The 22221-nt window shown below is 39.7% G+C and overlaps 2 protein-coding genes and 1 long non-coding RNA gene across 3 annotated transcripts in view; all 3 read right to left on the bottom strand.

The window, feature by feature from the left end:
- Nucleotides 1–751: 751 nt before the first annotated feature.
- Nucleotides 752–12214, bottom strand: LOC137970765 (uncharacterized). Its single transcript, XM_068817331.1, has 12 exons — nt 12209–12214; nt 11697–11780; nt 10639–10722; nt 10401–10484; nt 9247–9330; nt 8209–8271; nt 7951–8013; nt 7730–7776; nt 5590–5650; nt 4855–4890; nt 3778–3824; nt 752–834 (listed from the first exon to the last, which is right to left on the bottom strand). Exons 1-12 carry the CDS (start codon nt 12212–12214, stop codon nt 795–797), a joined length of 699 nt encoding a protein of 232 aa, XP_068673432.1. The 3' UTR covers nt 752–794.
- Nucleotides 12215–12299: 85 nt separating this feature from the next.
- Nucleotides 12300–13471, bottom strand: LOC137981069 (uncharacterized). The gene is made up of 3 exons (XR_011118552.1): nt 13389–13471; nt 12842–12925; nt 12300–12383 (listed from the first exon to the last, which is right to left on the bottom strand). It is a non-coding gene; the product is annotated as an uncharacterized lncRNA (long non-coding RNA).
- A 1342-nt stretch (nt 13472–14813) lies between these two features.
- The window catches only part of LOC137970774 (myosin heavy chain, clone 203-like), a 21757-nt gene continuing 14349 nt past the window's right edge, over nt 14814–22221 (bottom strand). The window contains exons 8-13 of the mRNA XM_068817340.1: nt 22062–22115; nt 20930–20965; nt 20524–20586; nt 16226–16309; nt 15573–15656; nt 14814–14921 (exon numbers count right to left, since the gene is read on the bottom strand). Coding sequence (XP_068673441.1) covers nt 14814–14921; nt 15573–15656; nt 16226–16309; nt 20524–20586; nt 20930–20965; nt 22062–22115 — 429 coding nt within the window. The remainder of the gene's footprint in view (nt 14922–15572; nt 15657–16225; nt 16310–20523; nt 20587–20929; nt 20966–22061; nt 22116–22221) is intronic.

A 22221-nucleotide genomic window follows, 5' to 3' on the forward strand; every position in this document is an offset into this window, starting at 1 on the left:
CCCACTTTTCGGCGCCATGTTTTGCGGCCTTTGAGGATGTTCTTTAAAGAGTTTAGAAAATCACAATTTTAACATGTCCGTAAAAAGTATCGCAGTAGAAATGGATAAGAATTGTTGTTCTTATTTTTTGTTAAGTTTGGTGCCAATTGAATTCATTTTAAGACCTCACCGTTGCTTGGTTCTTGCAGCAAAGTTTGGACAATTTGTCAAACAGAAAACCGCACTTTAACCGCGGTTTCAAATTTTCCCAAATTTCTAAAAAAAAAAAGAAAGAATCGCTGGAACTTGTAAATATGATTTTTGAAAATAGTTCACTAAAGGATATCTTGGGGCAAAATATAAGCCACAATGGTCGTTAACGGACGATTCTGGATTCTTACAGGCAGCCATTCTTAGGCTGATTATTTATCTTCACACTCAATACTGGCCTGACAACTGACATTTCATTGAAATTGTGAGGAGAATTTACATGCTGATCACACCTGGGAGTCAATGTTTAAGATAAGCATTTCAAACTTTTATCCTGAGCTGCCAGTTTCCATTGCCCTTGCCTCCGAAGGGTTACCGATATGCCGGGTGAGGAAACGGCTTACGTTTTGGATCGACGGCAAAAAAATTCCAATCAAAGTTGATGAAACAAAAAAAATGTTTATTATCCTTCTTGACAGGAAGACATATTGAAAAACCTTACTTTAAAATGACTGAAACGTTTACAATAAAAAATATACATTTTTTAAAACTTATGATGCGAGAAAACCATTGGCAACGCATCTTCACAGCATCTTTCGATCATTTCATGGCGGCTTGGAGTCGGACTTCAGAGTGGCTGAGAGCCTGAAAGAACAGAAAGGTAACACTATCATTAGACTACATAATTCAACAACAACAAATTTTATTGAAAATTAGAAATATAAGTAATTACATTACTTTCCCCCCGCAAGAGAACTGGGAGCGGGGAGAACTGAAGACATTTTACAAGTACAAGGTTTATCGATAGATGGACTAAATAACAGTGAAGACTTTACTATACAGTAAATAGAATAAACTAATATAAAACAAAGCAAGTGAATTAAGATTACGACAAGAGGCTAACCTAAGGTATTAAATAGCTTAATAAGAACAGGAGACTTCGACATAATCATCTTCTGACCGCAAGAAATTTAGTAATAATTCCTTTATCTTTTTACGAAAGGACGAACGTTTAAGTAGTTTAATCGAATAAGGAATAGAGTTCTAAATTTGGGCACCAATTCTCGAGAAAAATTCATACATTTTATCAGTTCTAGAGAACTTAAAATAAAACGAGTCGCTAGATACAGATCTAGTTCTGTAGTTATGAATCTGACTTGTTTTAACAAACTGATTGAGTGTACTAACTGGTGCAGCTGTCTTTCTGTTGAGTTAAACAATAAATAACTACAATCTCTGAAAAATAGGCTAGGTAGGGGAAGGCAATTTGATTTGAGAAAGAAGGATACGGTGTTACGTCTTTCTTTCTTTGAAATATCAAGGCACAATTTCCCCAAGCACAAATACCATAAGTTAAGTAAGGGACAATTAATGAGTTGTACCCTGAAAGTAAAGCACGACGCGGGACATAATGTCGAATCTAGTTTAACGACTTTGTCATGGAAAGTCCTTTACATGGTATTTTATTGTTTCAATTAAAAAGCCTCTCTCCTTCACTATGTGAAAAAAACACATTTAATGTTACGAAACTGTGAAGTTTAAAAGCTCTTAATTTCAACCAAAACAAAAGGAAGCATTTGCATAATAATAGAGTTAAATTCCCGGAGGATTTGGTCGGGGCACCAACATGGCCGCCTTTTCTTTGTTTAGGGCACCAACATGGCGGTCGTGACGTCATGTGAAAACCGAGAATTGGACATGCGATGATTATAGCCGTTTATCACCTCATACCCATAATTAAGTATCTTTTGTCCATCAGAGATGATTATTTTGAAATTCTAGGATACAATACAGTCCCGGCATGCGGAAAGTTCACTTCTGGTTGCTGTCCGTGGCTCAAAAACGTTTTATGTCGAATTTTGTGGCTTTCTTTGTAGCTTCCGGGACGGCATTGTCGAGACGTTTCTGTAATTCCGAGGGAAAGTCTTCTCCAAACCTGTTGTTTTCAGCCATTTTTCCGGAACAAAACTTAAATTTCGCGCCGACTCTTGGTGTACTGCTTTCCAAAACCTCGGTTATTCCCTGTTATTAAATTCTCAACCTGGGATAATGCAATTCTCGTGCTCTGATTGGTTCACTCAATCTCGGTTATCAGCTCATATACCTTGGTTTGACCTTATATGGTAAATGATTGACCTAAGTGTTGCCAAGCTAAAAGTTTTTTCGCCGGAAAGCGAAATTTCTCTCTGAAGAAAGCAAAAAAAAAGTTTTTCTGGACAGCTGGGTTAAATTCCGACGTTTAGAAGTACGCGAAAATGTAAGAAATGTTTTTGTGACGAGCCTGCGTCTGTCTGACCACAAGGTGTTACACGGCATCGCATCGGTTCTCATCAAGTTTTTTTGATTTCGCTCGGATTTGCTCGCTTTTTTCGCTCGCATTTCGTACTTTCTAAACTTTTGGAGTTTAAAGGAATTTAATAAAACAATTATTCCATTCGCGCTTGTTGGATATGAGACTGGTTATAGCCAACTCGGCGCTACGCGCCTCGTTGGCTATTTACCATCTCATATCCAACGTGCGCTCATGGAATAATTGTTAAATAACCGGGATTTGGCGAGCCAATCAGAAGCTAGCATTTCAGTAACCGGGGGTTGAGTATACACTAATTAGTAATGTTAATGTGGTTGTATAAAGACAGGTTAAAAGGGAAAACAACTCACTCCCGGTTGCCGTCCATGGCTCAAAAACGTCGCTTGCTTAAACTCCTTAAATCGAGCCAGAAACCCATAAGGGTTGAAACGTGTAATGCGCGTTCACAACTGATTGGTTGAATGTTTCAGTGCTAAGTACCATATTTGGAAACCCCTCGCTCTTGTTGTTCCAAATATGGTAATTAGCAAATTAAATATTCAGAAGCTTGATCAAAAATAAACACAAACAGCAGTGATAAACATATTGAACTTGTTCATTTTGATTATGACTTGACGTTTCGTATGCGCTCTACATACATTTTCAAAAATAACCGTTGGAATTTAAAACAGCTATTTGTATATTCAGAAGCTTGTTTCCCAGCACACAAGGGGCCGTTACACGTTTCAACCCTTATGGGTTTCTGATCGAGCTTAATAAGGGCATCCAACGTTCCGATAGAATGTACCTTTCAAATTTACAAACTTTCGTGCGGCGATCCCCTAGACTTAACGATGTTTGTCGAAAACAATCAAGTACATCTCTCTAAGGCTTCAAATTGAAAAATGTTTGTTGAGTTTCCCTATGATTACAAAATAGAATTTAACTTGATCACGGCGGATAGTATCTTGGAAATCAACTCCGCACACTGAGTTAGTACAACAAAAAAAAACACTTTGCAATGTAAAATGTCCCTTTACACCGTGACACCAACGAACTTTTACTGTGGTCTTTGGAAATATATTTTTTTTTATACTAGAGACACATAATTCGTCTGGGGCGAACTTGGGCAAATCTTATTTCTGCGCCCGTTAAATTCGTCTAGTATTAAGACGGGCTTATACAGTTAATACGTCTGGGCGAACTATCCAGTTTAGTGTCTTCGAAGACGTACTAAAGTGGATAGTTCGTCCGGACGCACAGCAGAAAAAATGATGTTTTAGCCTCTCAAGAGTTACCTTTCTCGAAGGCATTCACTTTGCCACTTGTAACCATTTGCCATGTGCTGAAATAATAAAAATAAGTAGTTCTCACTAAATCGTTTAAATCAGCCTGTAACTGTTTGTTCTTATTGTCAACAAAAATGATCATAAATGCATGGGCCTTGCACTGAGTTGACTGAGGCATTATTTTCCCTAAAAGTAAATAGACGGGAATTTGTAAACAAATGAAAACAATAGGGCAGACAACAACCTGTCAATGTTGTCCATTTGAAGTCCTGCAGTTTACTATCACCGAGCTAAACTGGGAGGCTTTGTCTACAGTACATGCGAGAGGTCTTGAGTACAACTCCGTCATGCTCAACACTCAGGGTTAGACAAATCTTCCCGGGAGACTTAAGACTGTTGGCCCAGTCTCACAACCCTTAGTTCTTGATATATAAAAGTTCAATGCAAAGTAAAGAACCCACGCACTATTCACAAAGAGTATGAAGCACAATGTCTGGCATTGAGAGGGACACAATTTAACAGGCGTTCGCTACCTTATGTGACCTTCAACAGCTCGGTGCTTCCACAGGAACAAGAGAAACATGTCATCCGTGTGCTTTAAAGCCCCGGGAAAACGGACGCAACAACTCCCAACATTGTTGGGAGTCACGGTTGGTTCTGCAGATGTTGGATGGTGCACGACAACTCCCAACAATGTAAGGACCTGCAGAACAATATGGGAAGGATACCACCCATATCAATTTGTAAACTTACAAAATTCGGCTGTTAACGCGTTGCTATCTCCATGGAGACCATATGTAATTTGCGCGTGGGTGGCCCCAACAATGTTGGAAGAGATGTGCAAACGGATTGCGCAACGCTTCGGTGATCACAGAACAAAAGAAATGATGGGAGTTGTTCGCTCAAAGGTTGATCAGTTTCAAACCTCGTGCAACAACTGTCAACAACACGCAACAACATGCAACAGAGTGTGCAAACGGACGAAACATGAAACACCCAACAATGTTGGGAGTTGTCGGCCAACAATGTTGCGTCCGTTTGAACGGGGCTTTATTAGTAACAATAAGCATTTTTTGAGTCACTTACCCAGTGCATCTCAGCCTGAAATTTCACTCTCTGCAACTGAAATTTAATTCAACAAAGTTCTTCTAAGATATTCACAATAGCCGGAGATATCAGTTTCGCATAGCGTTTACATGAACGTGGCAAACAACAGGCTACTGTTTGTGGTAAAATTCTATTCCCCTATATAAAACTTCCAATCTGCCAGGGAGCTGGGTCATAAAACGACTTCAGCTGACAAATCCCCTGAAGTACTGACAGTAGACCTTTTAGCAGATAAGGCGGCCATTTTGATTTCTATTGTTTAAAATGGCTATCATGGGATTCCCAGGGGACAAATACATATTAATTTGCTCCCTGAGCATCCCATAATGTCTTTCGAAACAATAGAAATCAAAATGGGCCCCGTATCTGCAAAAAGGTCTATTGACGTTCACGCTGTCAAACGAGATACTAATCTAAATCAGCAATTTTTGGGACAGTTATTTGGTATGAAATGAGATTACAAATGAGCTTGAATGGTGGTAGCAGATACAAAATTCATCAGCAAATAGATGATAAGATGTTATTGCTTGCGCAGAGCTTCAAACCAAACGCATGCAAATCCTGTAAACCTGGCGTACAAAAGTCGCACGGGTTAGAAGAAATATTTTAAAAAGTTGATAAACACAGTCCATTCATCAGTGATGACATTCAAGTCAGCATATTACATCAAACCAATTAGTTACAATATTCGGCAAGTTAGAGAAAATGACTCACTTGGCTTCTAAAGAAATTATCCTGAATCTGGAATTCTGCCATCAGGTCATCATATTGCTTTCTAAACAAGTTTAATCGATCATGTTAGCTGCTGTTTAGAACAGAGAATGATGTTTAAAATCAAAACTTAACAAACGCGTATCAACATATCTTTTTTTGTTTAATCCGAGAGCTCCTTTGCAAGAGTCGAACCGACAACCTTCCAATGAGTAGTTTGGATGCTTTACCACTGAAATGTAGGAGACTCGTGGCACTGATCCAGGTCATTAAAGATATTCATTTCAATAGCGAGAATAGGACAATCACACGACTTTTGGAGGGCATATAGTTTATTTGTGGCCCGAGTAGCATCATTTTTACGCCCTGGCAGAGCGAAGGGGCAATAAACTATGTGTCCGACAAAAGTGATGTGATTATCATTATACTGAGATGTAGCATGAAACATGGTATGGAAAGTTGTTGCTGCAATACGATCAGCTAAACAACAGAAAAACTGAGAAAAAAAGGTGTAAAAAAACTCATCTACATAATTCGCGCCAACTCTGGCATTGAAATGGTATGCTTAGGATCTGATTGCCGACCGAGCAAAGTTGTTTGACATCTCTTCAGCCAATCTGAATCAGGGAGGAAAATGCATTTTCAGCCCGCACATTTCCCGTTTGGCCCGCAGAAAGGAGCGTTTTACAGAGGGCGGTTTGTCAGTTGGCCGCGTGTATTGATAATAATCCACCATTTCGAAAATTCCAGTCCCACTGAGCAGTATGGCGGGACCATTGTCAACTGAACCTACAATAGTTCGTTGTAGTATATAATAGCCCGGCTGCCAGGCGTCTCCTGTAGCTCAGTGGTAGAACATCCGAACTAGAAGTCGGAAGGTCGTAGGTTCGACTCCTGCAATGAAGCACTCAGATTTTTCCCGAGTATCCCAGAGTTACCATCGAAAAACTGGAATATCATCTCTCCATTTCATCTACCGGGGCTAACAATTTCCGTCTCAGTCATTCATTTTAATAGCCAAAAGGTGTAACAGTAATCACTTTTATATGCAACTTTGAAACGAAACTTAAATTTTCCGAAGGTGCTCATGACGTCCTTTCATGCCGTTTTGCAGCAAACCAATTTTGTTTCTCTTTCTGTTTTCTTTTTAATTTATGTTAATGACGTCGTTTATTCCGGTATTTGTGCTTGAAAAGTCATTTGCCCGATGGCAATCCGAAACACTGGTGCAGAAAATACTATTTTATCCACCTCACATTGTTAAAAATAAATAAAAATGAAGATTTTACTTCCACAAACACAGAAATACATGTATATGAACCCTATAAGAACATAGAACAACTCCAAGGACAATAGAGCGGAAATGACGAATATCACGCTTGTACAAGAGATAGCAAATGAAAAAAAGATTTGGCAAGTTAAGGCGCAGTTATAAAATGTTTCGCGCAACTTGTCTCGCAATGTTTTGCTGACATTGTGGCGGGTCAAGTTGCACGAAACATTTCACATTGCAGCATACCCTGCAAAGGCCAAAATGGTTTCGAGACAAGATGCAAGAGCCGTTGCCGAAAGTACAATTAAGTTCTACTTTTCGTGCAACCTGTCTCGCAACGATTTTGGCCATTGCAGGGTATGTTACACTGTGAAATGTTTCGTGCAACTTGTCCCGCCACAATATCGCCAAAACATTGCCAGACAGGTTGCACGAAACATTTCACAGTGTAACAGCGCCTTTAACAAAAGCAATAAAACTGTTAAACTTAATTTACTTTATGAAGTGGAACTGAACAAGAGCACCCGCATATCACAATTTTGCGAAAACGGGAGACAAAAACTTTCAGAACTGAATTAGTTATAGAAGTATGTTTAAGGGTCTGCCTAAACAAGGAACCATGGCTGCGGAAACATTGTCGCGGACGCAAATGTTTCCCAGTTTTGCCACTTGACAAACATTGTTGCCGACGCAAATCTTGCTTCCCGGACGCAAGAAAATGTTTTTGAATCAGGTCAAAAACATATTGCGTCTCGGACGCAAATTTTGCTCGCGAAGCAATTGTTTTCCAGTTTAGCCACCCGAGCAGCAATCCCAGCGAAACAATGTTTCCTAGTTTAGCCAGGCCCTAAGTATGGAACACTCATTTACCGTTGTCTTTTGCAGTGCAAACATTTTCTCAACTTTGCTTTAAGAACCTGCCAGATTAAGAACATTACATTGGCTTATTACACACATGCTCGATTAAGGTTGGCACTATCCAATGGAAAAGGCTATCGAAGCTAATTGAGATATAAAGAGGTTTGTTCTTGATTCAGATTTAATGAATTTACCGCGTGAGCCATGGTAAAGCAAGGACAAACATTTTTCACCTCTTTTTCCTTGTCAGCCAATTCTGATGCCGTTGCAGAAAGTTTCATGTTCAGTGAAGCCAACTAAAAAAGAAGCAACATGGATAATAAACATATGTTTAAAATAGCATTTTAGCAGGTGTTTGACAATTTTATTGTGAATCTCCGTAAAAACGAAGAATTTCGAGCTTCTATTCCATGTATTCTTATTCCGGAATATGGTCAATCGAACGCACCGTAAGTGACTCATAGAAAGTGAAGTGGATACAAAAAACATACTTCTTCTCGTAAAGATGACACCATCTCTATCCCCTCGCACAGCTTGTGAGCTATTTCGGACAGCTAAAAAAATGGATATACGTCATAATTAATCAGAATTTAGGTTCTTCAGTTTTAACACAATAATTAAAGTCAGATTAAGAGTATTTTTATTTGGAGACTATTTTCACACCGTAGGGAATCCAAATCACGTGAGATTTATAGTTCCGTCTGATTTTCAAAAAAGTTGTTTCTTAAAGCTAACAAATCATTTCTATCCAACCCCAGAGCCAAGGACCTGTTTCTTATAGATCTCGTGCAGCTAAGCTCTAGTACTTAAGAACCTATGAAGCACAATTCCTAACAGATAGATCTTCAAACCGTCAAAGGGGTCAATTGAGAGTTTAATAACCTTAATAACTGCTCGTTTCTACTCTTGAAATTCAGTGTCCGAAACTCTTTGACCCAAAAGGGTGATTCATGAAAGCACGCAGATCTTCCGGGCCTGTTCCAAAAGCCTGGCCCTTTCAATAACCCAAGGCAAAGGAAAGGTTATAGCGAAGTTTTAAACCTAGAGAAAAACTTCCTCGAAGATGTGTAGTTTTTCCAAGGTGACTTGCCATGGGGAAAGTGGAAAAATCCGACTTTGGCTTTCTGGTGACTAGTTCGGAGGTTTTATTACTGAGCCAAAGCCAAAGGAGACTGTCAAGAAGGGAGGTTATGAAAACAGGTTCAGGTGATGATTGGTTTGCTTTAATGTATAGAATTGAACATATCGAATGTAATGGATTCTCTCAAGCTTCTTGGTGGAAAATACATGACTATAAACCCGTAAAAATCATTCATGAAAAAGGGAAGGTATTCGCTAGTGCGAACATTTCAAATTGTCTGAATGTTGTGAGAGAATTTCAAAACAGCGTTTACCAGACGAATATTCTTTACCTTTTAGCCTCAAAGCTCTCTTACCTTAAGCCTTCAAAGCCGAACAACACATTAAACACAAGTCTTAGAAGATGAAGTTTACTCCTAGGAAAATACTAGCAGCGTCTTTTTGATTACCTGTGATTTAAGAGAGGAGTTTGTATTCTTCAACACGTTTTCCTTCTCTTTGCCGGCTTCAAGATTTTCCTCCAATCCTTTCTTCTACAAAATAAACAGACGATCGGATATAAACAAATGTACGGAAAAATCGCAAGAATAATTTTTACGTTGAAGATTATGGATGTGAAAGATATGTAATTCAACTGCGAACTAGTACTGCAGCATTTTGAGATTGAAGATGTTCGGAGTTATAAACGCTACTTTTTGCAGTAGCGAAAGGAAATGTATACAAAGGAAAACTATGGTAAAATATTGTGAAATGTTCGTGTCAACATCTAGAATTTGCGAGCGGGACTTTGGGCGCGATGCTCAACGAGTTTGCCTTTGAATTCATAAGGTTTCTGAAGAGTCTCTTGGCCAAGACGAAACGCCGCGTCAAGTAGCTAAAGGAAAGTCTGAAAAGTTCAGAATTGAACGGAATCCGAGAACTGCTGAGACTGATTTCTACATTAATAAATTAAGACTTTTTTTCATTAAAAAATAAAATGCATAAAATTTGTTTTAAAACCAATTCGATTTTCATCTTACTTTGACAAATTTGTCAAAATATGTGGGATAACTGAAATTTTGGGGAAAACACACGTCTGTTGTAAGTTTGATTGACCTGTCGGTGAGACTTTCCTAGCGGATCTATGGGGTAAGAAACGCACGATCGTACGTATGTCCACCCCTCCATGTATGCCAATGTGACCAGTATCACGTGACCATATCGCGAGCTCAAGTTTAGAGTTCATCAAGGTCGGCTGATTTTCTTAAGTTGACCGCTGACCAGGTACTGGGTTTTAATTGGATCGCTGGCTAAATTCGGTTTTAGGCTTGGCTAAATCTATATATTAGCTGGTGATTCCCTATTTTAGTTTGGATAAAAATAATATCGCGTTTTATAGAAGTAAGGTCTCTTCACTTCTTGAATAATCTTCATTGATTTTGAGTTGACGCGTCGATTGTCGACTTGATTGACATTTCATTGACGTGTAGGTGAGACTTAAACTGCTGGTTATTCACTTTATGTCGCGTTATAGAAATTAACTGTCTCACCACTTTTGCAATGATTTTCGCTTGTAGATGTTAATGCATTATTAGAAAATAGTAAATTCTACAGTTTTCTGTACCTCTAACTTCAGGGAGGCGATTTCGATCCACAATCCACTTTTCTTGTCTCTGCTGGTGTTCAGGTCTTCTTCCAATTCTTTCTTCTGCATGCAATTGAAAAATTTCAACTCGACTGCAGTGTACTTTTTTGTTCCACTATTTTAATTTATTTTACAACCACATAACAGTACAGAACAACACCTATCCTAATTTTCCTCTCCTGAGAATACAAGCCGTAGGCAATTTTGTGTCCTTTACCTTTAACTTCAGCGCAGCGTTTGCAATATTCAATTCACTCTCTTTGTATAAACTGGTAACAAGATTATCTTCCAGTTCTTTCCTCTACAAAGAAAATACAGCACTGACATGAGCGGCAATAAAAACGAAGACTTTGAGGCTGATCCACATCAATGATCGCTCATCTTTTCTTTTTAAGAATCTTGGCCCCCGTCCACTCGTATCCGAATATTTTTGAATCCGCAACTTTTTCTTTCCGGATACGCCTTCCGTCCATACGTAGCCCCGGCGAATTCGCTAGCGAATCCGGAACTTTTTTGAATACGCTCTCCAGAGTGGATATTTTTTAATCCGATATGAATCCGGAATCCGGAAATTTTTTTTATCCGGATGACGTAACAAGATCGAACCCAGTTCCTTACAGTGAAATCAATTCTCAAGATGGTTGCCGAGGCTCTGCCGAGGGCTTCATGGCGCATTCTCTGTTACCTCTGTTTCCTTGAGGAGTCCTGAGTACTATAGTGAATCCGGATACAATTGGGAATCTGGAAAAGGTAGCTGATCGATTAGCTGATCGAGAAGCTGATCGATTAGCTGATCGAGTAGCTGATCGATTAGTGTGGACGGGCAAATTCGATTTGAATACGCTACGTGTGGATGTAAATATTTTTGAATCCGGAAAGAAAAAGTTGCGGATCCAAAAATATCCGGATACGTGCGGACGCTACCCTTAGTTTCGTTACACTGGTTGCCAGGCGATTTTTTTCCAAGGTCCGAGACAACGCTGCGCGCGACGAAGATTGGTCTTTGCCTTCGTCTCGCGTAGCGTTTTCATGAACCTTGGAAAAAAATATCCACTGGCACCCACTAGGGTATCGTTCTACGCAAAAACTGGAGCATCTTCAAAGTCTCCACTGCAGAAACAGTTTTCAAACGTCTCGTTCAAGTCATTGAGTGTTTTAGGGTGTTTCAGTGTGGAAACGCATTAAAACTTATTCGTTTTCAAACAATAAACGCATTGTGGTGATATGACTTAAACAGTGTTTCAAAGATTACAGTAAATGTTACTGTTCGTGTACCTCTAACTTTAGCGCAGAGTTTTCAGACTTTAATCTTTGCCCTTCTTCTCTACAGGCGTCGAGACTTTCTTCTAGTTGTTCCCTCTGTAATAAAGAAAACAACATTTGAGTGTCAGTTTGTAAGTGAAACTGACGTGAAAACTGACTTAACTGATTCAAGATGATCAAGTTTTGTCATAACGTAGTCAGCATTTGCTGAGGAACTACTCGTCAAATTGTTATGTCGTAATTATATAAACATTAGAGGACAGATGCATTCAAAGATGGCGCCGATTATGTTCCTTTTGTTGCGCTAAACGATTTGCTGACCATGCAGGAGCACCAATGTTTCTTATTTCGTCGCATTTTTAGTTCCAAGATTTTTTTTACCAGACAGCCTCTCAGTGCATGATTTGTTTCCACTAGTGAATGTATACATTCTACCATCAAGCAGGACTTGTTCACTGTGCTTGTACAAGATACGTTCCCTTTCTACTTTTCTTGCGCATCGTTAATGACCAGCTATCCCTAACCCCCATTCGTGAAAAATGATGTGTCCCTTATAACTTTGTTTCGTTGCAACAAGGTATGAAAGAAGGGAGTGAGGTTTGCTGATTGTTATACCTCTAACTTCAGCGAGACGTTTTCAATTCTTAACTCGTTTTCCTTTGCATTACTAGCGTCGAGATTGTCTTCCACTTCTTTTCTCTAGAAAGATTGAGAAAATACAAATAATTCCTACAAACGCTATTCATGATTCGGTCTCATTCTCATTCATTGGGGCCGAGTTGCAGAAAGCGAGGTAGATTCTATTATTCTGGCGTTGATAAATGGTCAACTCATGTTGAGTCAAATACCGTCGTTGCTTGGGACGGGAGTAATATGTGACAACTTGACCTGGAGGAGAATAGACTGTACCTTGAGTCTATTCCCTTGGCTAAAAGGGCGATGCAAGCACTGTTTTGACTTCCTGCTACAGTGGCAAGCTAAAGCAATAGCTACGTTTGGCATTTTTTTCACTCCGAAAAATGGAGACGATTTACTGCACACCTACAACCAAGTAAAGGATTCCCGCAATGAATTTCTATAATTCTGGCCTCAGCCAGAAAAGTCGAAAAGTCGAAAGACTCCCCTGAGGATAAAATAATTTGGAGCTATAAGCGTACCTCTGATTGCAGCAATGAGTTTTCATTCTTTAATTTATTATGCTCGTCTTTCATAGCTTTGAGATTTTCTTCCAGTTCCTTTACCTACAATCAAGAAATCTTTAGTGAACACTGCAAAAACGTAAAACACCTTAAATACGGAACCGAATTGAATTCCGTATTTGAACCTGGGTTTATCAACATTGGTTGTAGGGGGGAGGGGGATGGCTGATAGGGTGCGATATTGAGGACGTAGTGAGTAAAGCAACCCCTGTTTTTAACAATATTCTCAACCCTTTTTGTTCGAGATTGTAGTTTAACGTATGAAATAAGATCAAATCTGAAGCTTAAAAGACACTGATTTTCCATAATACTGTGCGAAATTAGCCCTGAGCTCTGTGTAAAACTGAGTCGGCAACAATATCGGATATAATGCGGTGAGCTAATGAAGCATGTATAGAGTCTTGCCACTACACTTTTATTTTTGCACTTCAAGACTCATTTTGGTACAGAGGTAAACAGCCGCATTTGAGAAATATGTGTTGTGTCACTACGCTTGGTAATATACCTTCGACTTGAGAGCTTCAGTCTCGTCACTCAATTCCTTTTCTTCTTCTGTTCTAGCCGCAAGTTCCGCTTCCAGTTCTTTCCTCTTCAATGAAGAAAACATGAGAATGTTATAAAGAGGCACGAAATTGGAGGTCGACAATTATTGAAAAGGTGGGCAGACACGAGTGGTCATGTTGCAGCGACAGAAAACTGGTGTGGTGCACACTGAGGCGACATTTATCAAGGACGTGTAGCGGGGACATGTAGCAGAGATAAAATGACAACATGTGCACAAACATGAAAATGTTGCCGGACATGTTTCATTAACATGTTGCAGCGACATGTCCCCTCGTGTGAACTGGTACTTTTATAACTGTGCAACACCAATTTGGGGCTGATTTTGTCCCCGCGACGTGTCCTATGAAGTTCTGCTACATGTCCCCGCTACACGACCCTAATGCATGTCGCCTCAGTGTGTACTACACACCTTTTGGTGGGTGCAGCATGTCGTTGCACCATGTCCTTTAGCTGGATACGAGGTTAATTTCTAAAAGCAATAGATCGTTAAAGGAGCTGTTACACTGTGCAGTTTCTTATGCACCTTGTCTCGCAACGCCATGACGAGACAAGCTAAACAACACATTGCCCAATGTAACATACCCTTCAACGGCCAAAAACGTTGCGAGACTAGTTGCAGTAAATAGAATTGAGGTCTACTTCCCGCAACGCTTCACGCAACGTTGCAACGAATTTTTGGAATAGATGCCTTTACACCCGACGCGGGTTTAACACAGTAAATACAATAAAATCGAGGAGTCTATAGTTCATGTAATGCCGTCGTTTTCACCTAAGCGTGGACACGTCACGGGGAAAACATACCCTAACTGGTTGCAAACATGAAAAGTTTTGTCTTCAATCCCTCACAGTTTAAGGGATGTTCATGCAAGTTTTCCTGGAATGGCAGCAAGACGGAATGGCAGCAAGACTGGATATCAAAGACTTTTTCGAAGAGATTGACCCTGATCTGATAAAGTATGCTTCAAATACGTTCAGTCAAACTATCGCACGCAAAAGTTTGCTTATGTTAACGGCTGCCAAACTCAAACTTCAAAGAACATGTTTTCCCGTCGTGTGTCCAGGCTGAGATGAAAACGACGGTAATTTAGATGTTGGTTGTCTATCTTTTGTGGCGCTTTTCAAGCTTTCTTTCGTGGTCCTCTTTTCTTCTTATGTTAATCCCCTGGCAAATGATAGCGTTCAATGCAATACAATACAATACAATACTTTATTTGAAGAAGGTAACACATTAACCTAACATGTGGCCCTCAATACTAAAAATATGCAAAAGAGTGAAATATTACAGAAAAAGCGGCATTAAGGATAAGCCCGAGCAGTGCGATATTTTCTACGTAAAAAGATCATCGACGTGCTACTCCCAGGAAATTTAAGGGTTGCCGAATAACACTCCAAGAATTTTAGCAAGAGAAATTTGCTCAACGGCAGTGTCATTAACAGTCACATGAAGGGATTGTTTACCCAAAGATCTGAGTTTCTGAGGGGACGTGAGTAACATAGATTTAGTTTTAGAAACATTTAGAGTCATACGATTTAGATTAGCCCATGCACATATTGTACATCAGTAGCTACGTGGCTCAATTGCAACTCCACGTCTTGCACAGTAGCACCAGATGTGAGCACGGTATTGTCATCCGCAAGCAAAGTCAAATTGGCATCAGATAGATACAAAGGCAGGTCGTTGATAAATAGTAAAAGAGCAATGGCTCGAGTACCGTATTTACTGGAATAAGCGCCGCGGCGCTTATTTAATTTTTCGCGCCACAAGTGCGTCGCTTATTCGAGGGCGGCGCTTATTTATGTCCCAGGAGAAATTGCAAAAAATGGTTATGCAAACGTTTTGGGGGTAATAGAGGTGTATTATGGGATTGTGCAAGTAGTGAATTTCCTTGGCTAAAAAGGCGATGCAAGCACTGTTTTGACTTCCAGCTACAGTGGCAAGCCAAAGCAATAGCTAAGTACGTTTGGCATTTTTTTCACTCCGAAAAATGGAGAGGATTTACTGCACACACCTACAACCAAGTAAAGGATTCCCGCAATGAATTTCTATAATTCTGGCCTCAGCCAGAAAAGTCGAAAAGTCGAAAGACTCCCCTGAGGATAAAATAATTTGGAGCTATAAGCGTACCTCTGATTGCAGCAATGAGTTTTCATTCTTTAATTTATTATGCTCGTCTTTCATAGCTTTGAGATTTTCTTCCAGTTCCTTTACCTACAATCAAGAAATCTTTAGTGAACACTGCAAAAACGTAAAACACCTTAAATACGGAACCGAGGTGAATTCCGTATGTGAGTTGTAAAAACTACACAATGTCTTCATTTTGTCTGCAAGGGAACCCTTCAAATTATAAATACCAAGAAAGAAAAACTTATCTTTCTAACAGGAGCATCATTTTACCTTTCAGCTCACCAATTGTTTCAACACAAGGTAAATTCTCTTACAGCATTTAATAGTTTAAGGTGCGCAAAAGAAGTACACCCCATGCGAAATTTCGTGTACTTTATACCCGAGCGAGTTTAACTTATGAAATAAGATCAAAAACCATTCATTGTGGCCCTGCAATCAAATCTGAAGCTTAAAAGACGCTGATTTCCTCAATAGTGTGCGAAATTAGCCCTGAGCTCGGTGTAAAACTGAGTCGGCAGCAATATCGGATATAATGATGATGCATGTAGAGTCTTGGCACTGGACTTTTATTTCACTTCAAGACTCGTTTTGGCACAGAGGTAAACAGCCGCAACTGATAAATATGTGTTGTATCACTACGCTTGGTAATGTACCTTCGACTTGAGAGCTTCAGTCTCGTCACTCAATTCCTTTTCTTCTTCTGTTCTAGCCGCAAGTTCCGCTTCCAGTTCTTTCCTCTTCAATAAAGAAAACATGAGAATGTTATAAAGAGGCACGGAATTGGAGGTCGACAATTATTGAAAACACATGCGTGAACTGTCCAGGAATCCATCAATTGGAAGTTGCTTATAGAAAGTGACGTCTATTATCAGTCCCGTTATTTCCACAAAAAATAGTGGACTTTACGTGAGTATACAATGTTGTTAAGGTGGGCAAACACGAGGGGTCATGTTGCAGCGACAAAAAACTGGTGTAGTGCACACTGAGGCGACATTTATCAAGGACGTGTAGCGGGGACATGTAGCAGAGATAAAATGACAACCTGTGCACAAACATGAAAATGTTGCGGCACATGTTTCATTAACATGTTGCAGCACCATGTCCCCTCGTGTGAACTGGTACTTTTATAACTGTGCAACAGCAATTTTGGGGTGATTTTGTCCCCATGACGTGTCCCATGAAGTTCTGCTACATGTCCCCGCTACACGACCCTAATGCATGTCGCCTCAGTGTGTACTACACAACATGTCGTTGCACCATGTCCTTTAGCTGGATACGAGCTTCATTCCTAAAAGCAATAGATCGTTAAAGGAGCTGTTACACTGTGCAATTTCTTATGCACCTTGTCTCGCAACGCCATGGCGAGACAAATGAGTTAAACAACACATTGCCCAATGTAACATACCCTTCGACAGCCAAAAACGTTGCGAGACTAGTTGCAGTAAGTAGAATTGAGGTCTACTTCCCGCAACGCTTCACGCAACGTTGCAACGAATTTTTGGAATAGATGCCTTTACACCCGACGCGGGTATAACACAGTAAATACAATAAAATCGAGGATTCTATAGTTCATGTAATAATTTAGTTGTTGGCTGTCTATCTTTTGTGGCGCTTTCCAAGCTTTCTTTCGTAGTCCTCTTTTCTTCTTACAGTATGTTAATCCTCTGGCAAATGATAGCGTTCAATGCAATACAATACAATACTTTATTTGAAGAGGGTAACACCGTGATTAACCTAACATGTGGCCCTCAACACTAACAATATACAAAAGAGTACAATATATACAGAAAAAGCGGCATTAAGTATAAGCACACACGAAGAAGCCGAAGAAGTGAAGTGAAGAAGTTACTGGAACAATAGAGGAGATAACTGTGCATACATGCGTTATAAAAGTGAAAGGATCCTCTAAGTGTAAAACATGAGGATTTATTCTACGTAAAAAGATCATCGACGTGCTACTCCCAGGAAATTTAAGGGTTGTCGAATAACACTCCAAGAATTTTAGCAAGAGAAATTTACTCAACGGCAGTGTCATTAACAGTCACGTGAAGGGTTTGTCTACCCAAAGATCTGAGTTTCTGAGGGGACACGAGTAACATAGATTTAGTTTTAGAGGCATTTAGAGTCATACGATTTAGATTAGCCCATGCACATATTGTACATCAGCAGCTACGTGGCTCAATTGCAACTCCACGTCTTGCACAGTGGCACCAGATGTGAGAACGGTATTGTCATCCGCAAGCAAAGTCAAATTGGCGTCAGATAGATACAAAGGCAGGTCGTTGATAAATAGTAAAAGAGCAATGGCCCGAGTATGCTTCCCTGCGGGACTCCAACAAACACCTGAAGGGGATCAGAAAGAGCACCTTTAAAAAACTGTTTTCTACGAGCGGGCATTTAGATATGAGCCGACAAATCGAGTGCAAGTCAAGAACAACCATACACACCGAGTTTATAGAGCAGAGTGCGATGGCCGACCAGGTCAAACGCCTTTTAAAGATCTATCATTATAGGCCGCTCCGAACGCTCCGATCCATATCATCGAGAATATCATCCGACAGAATTATGACCGCAAGTTCACAAGAGTGGAACCGTCTAAAACCAAACTGAAAATCAGTGAGGAGGCCATGGATAGTGAGAAAATGATAGAATTGAGAATGCTCGAGGATTTTCGAGACAGTGACAACAACAGAGATAAAAAGAAAATTAGAACGGTCTAAAAGGGAGCCTTCCTTATATAAGGAAGACACTTCAGCTGAATTTACCATATGTCTGGAAAAATGCCTCAGGAAAGACTCAAAATAGAGGTAATCGAGGAAGAAATAGCCAAAGCGCACATTTTGAGGAAGAAGCCACGGATCCCATCAAGGCCGCCAACAGCCTTGTTCGAAGGCAGTCGAGAAACACCAGAGGAAACAGAATCCTCTAGCTGAGTGATTGGAGGAATGGAAAAATGGTTCGATCCAGCTGGAAGTACAAAATTGGTTAAATAGTTCCAATTCGGACTCTCCGGTAGATGACGAAGTTGAACCGAGGAAGTGATGTTGGTGAAATATTCATTAAAGAGGTTAGATATATCCGCTGGGTCACTGGATGTCATACCGTCGACACTAAGATGACTAGATAGATTAGTACATTTTGAAGGAGAAATACAAAGTATGATTTTCCAAAGGTTTTTAGGGTTATCCAAATGATCTCTTACTGCGTCACGATAAAAAGAACACTTGGCCTTATGGATCTTCGTGGTTCAGGAGTCTCTACTTGCGGCGGTCGTTAACCATAGAGCTCCAGCCATCGAAAACATCCCCTCGCTTATGAGCGCTCTTACACGTGTCCTTGTAACGGAGTAGTGGCTGTCCCTCTATTCTGGTTCCATTAGCTAACCCTCCATATAACAGAGCTTTGACTGGGCCATCATCTTCCAGACGGCAGACAAGCTCTATCTAGGAAAGGCGATTTCTGACCACCTTAGATGACGCTGTTGGATGTTTCTTAACTTTGTGTTTCTGTTGAAGGGTCCAAGTTTCGTTGCCATGCTAAAGAAGCGAGTACACATTGATCCTCGTGGTTCTAGTCAGATATCTGCAATCGAACACTCTTTCCGCAATCGTCCGACAGCACAAGGAGCACTTTGTATGCCAGCATTTGACTCTTCGTTCATTATACAATCTCTTGAAACATGGCTGCCAAGGTGCTTGAAGTGCTGAACTCTTGCCAGGTTAACATCATCAACAAAGATTTCAGATGGGGTTCCAATACTCATGGTTTCTTTCTTAGCAGTAAGAAGACGTCGGAGACCCTCTAAACTATAGCTATCCTGAGTTTCTTGAATGAACATGTACTGAACTTTTGTCTTTCCCTTTAATCTACGCAGATCGAAAAGATTACCATGATAGCGGAAACGCACTTTTACGCTGCAGTCAGGGGTAATGGACTTAAAAGATAGTTGAATAAGTGTAGCTGCGTAGATACCATAAAGGGTTGGGGCAAGTTTGCAGCCCTGCTTCAGTTACACCCCCTCATTTTATCCTTGTTTACATACGGCCTAGAAGTTTGGGGACCTGCTTGTCAGAAGTACTTGGATTGAATCGACAACTTCTGAAAACGAGGCTACCGATATGGATATACTGCCTGGGAAGACTTCAACATATCGACCTTAATTTAAGAGAAATGTCAACTATTGTTCAATAAGATCAACCACACTAAAGACCATCCACTCCAAGATTTGCTGCCGCCCAAATGGACAAGGATATTAAGGAAAAGGGAACATGAATTCCAGCTCCCCCAGATGAGAACTGAAAGATACAAAAACTCGTTTATGAACAGGTGCCTTTTTAAACTTGTGTGATTATATACCATGATGTTTGATTGTCCCTTTTTATATCTTTTTCACCTGATTGTAGATTATAAATTGTTTCTATTTTTCAACATTTCGATTGTAAGGACTCACCTCTGTTGAGTCTGATTTTTCAATGAAGACGATGACTTAATTACTTACTTTTGTAACACCCACCAGCAACTTCTTTCGCAAGGAGAGAACTTTTGTCGCAACGAAATTGCGACACAAGTTGCAAGAAAAATTGCCGAGTGTTACAGCACCTTAAGCTGATATGAAATTTATTTCGGATTAGCGCCCGAAAAAAGTCAAACAACTCAGATTCTGGACTTGTCGGTTTGTCATTTGTCAGCAGCAATCAAAACAGGAAATGATATCAATGGCTCGGGACAAAGAAGAAAACAGAAATTTGAAAGGAGGAGAGGGAGGGGGGAGGTAGCAAAGGTTGAAATTCTAGATCCGACAGGTATTGAAAACTAGAAAAGGTGTTTTTAACGAGTGTCTTCACCAATTTTGCAACCTGTTGTAGCTGTCCTTGCTTCGGACTTCCTTACATACAGTTTTCTAAATCTACTTTACAATATTTAAGTGGCATACAAACCAGAAAGTCCTTACCTCTTTTTCCTCCTCCACTAAATCGTGCTTCAATCGTCTGAGATCTTCGTTAATAGAGTTACACTGAAAGAAACGGCGAGGTTTATCGTCAAGCGTATTTGTCATACCAAACATCTGAACCATTGTCCACTGCCAAGGCTTTAAGAAGACTTATAAACGAATAGTCTTTGCTTATACGTCTGTGTCAGAAGTTTTTAGTTTCCTCAGTGACTCAGTTGTATATGGTTTATCTACCTCTCTCTGAAACCTTTTTGATGTGCTTAATCTGTGACCATTAAGATTGATCTTTTCTTTATAACCCACCCTCTCATCTGCCTTTGTAAAAGGTGCCTTTAAATGACCCTGTGGGAACTTACAATGTTGTAGTGTTCTATTTTGAAAAATAAGAACAAACTCAAATCCTCACCTCTTCTTCTTTTTCCCTATTTTCTTTTGATAACAACTGAAAGAACAAAACGAATTTATGAAAATTGCCGGGCAAAGGAATTATTTCCCCAACAGTACCACTTCACTGCATAAAGTTTTTCCTTTCTGGTTTTGTTGTGCCATTTAACAAGAGACTAGGAGAACTTGCAAGAAAATTGCAACTAGTGTCTATGCTGCAGGTAAAATCCGGTCTCAGGTTGAATCGGTTTTTACCTAGGCTAAATTGATGATACGCATTTTATTTCGGTTGAATATGCACTCTACCTAGTTCAAAGCAGCAATCAAGTCCCCAAAAAGGACTGAAAACACCTATACCTTCTCTCAAGCTCTATTGTTTATGCATCTCAACACATCTTCTTAATGTTTCGCATCATCTTATCGGTTTCTATATTTACTACACTTATCCATTTCATCTCAACACTTCAACATAGGAAGGGAACCGTGAAAGAACTGTATTACGTACTTACTGGTGACTCCAAATCGTATCCTCCAGATCAGTAGTCTTTTGTCTTCAGCAATACGCTACAACGACGAATATGCTCAACAAAACACAGTTCTTTCCATTATTTACTTTTGCATAATAAGTCAATTGATATCCATGTATAATAACCAAAACTAAGCTCCAAAAAATGTTTCTTCAATTCATCTGAGTGCGTATTCAACCTACGTAAAATAAGGATCGCCAATTTAAGGAAGGTGCCTACTATTGTTATTGCGCATACGTTCTGCGCAACTCCAGACAATACTCGGATTTTAAGTACTCTTGGTATCCAAAAAGAAAATTGGAGGTAACCATGCATTTTTGAGAGATAATTAAACCTCAATTTGAGAAAGAACGCCATACATTGCTTTGTATTTTAAAGCTTTTTACAAATATTATTCATGAATTATCTTTGAAAAATGCGTGGTTATCCCCAATTTTCTTTTTGGATTTCAATAACACTTGATAAGATCTACATTTCCTGCATAATCACACACCGGGGCAAAAATATCTTTAATTAGTAGGCACCGTCCTTAACCTAGGTAAAAATGGATTCAACCTGAGACTGGATTTTACCGGCAACATCTACGCTTTAACTTCGTTATTAGAGCACGATTGGAATTTGACTTACCTGCAATCGCAATGCATCGATTTCTTTCTGAATTTCTTCCTTCTCCTCCCTGACCTAAAAGAGGTTTATTAATTTAATTTATTACAAAAATAGATTTTTTCTTATACGTTGTTGTAATAAAATGAATAAATAGCTAAGCTTAACATTTGCACAAAGTTTG

The sequence above is a fragment of the Montipora foliosa genome, chromosome 1, assembly GCF_036669935.1.
Source record: "Montipora foliosa isolate CH-2021 chromosome 1, ASM3666993v2, whole genome shotgun sequence".
In the NCBI taxonomy this organism is placed as follows: domain Eukaryota; kingdom Metazoa; phylum Cnidaria; class Anthozoa; order Scleractinia; family Acroporidae; genus Montipora; species Montipora foliosa.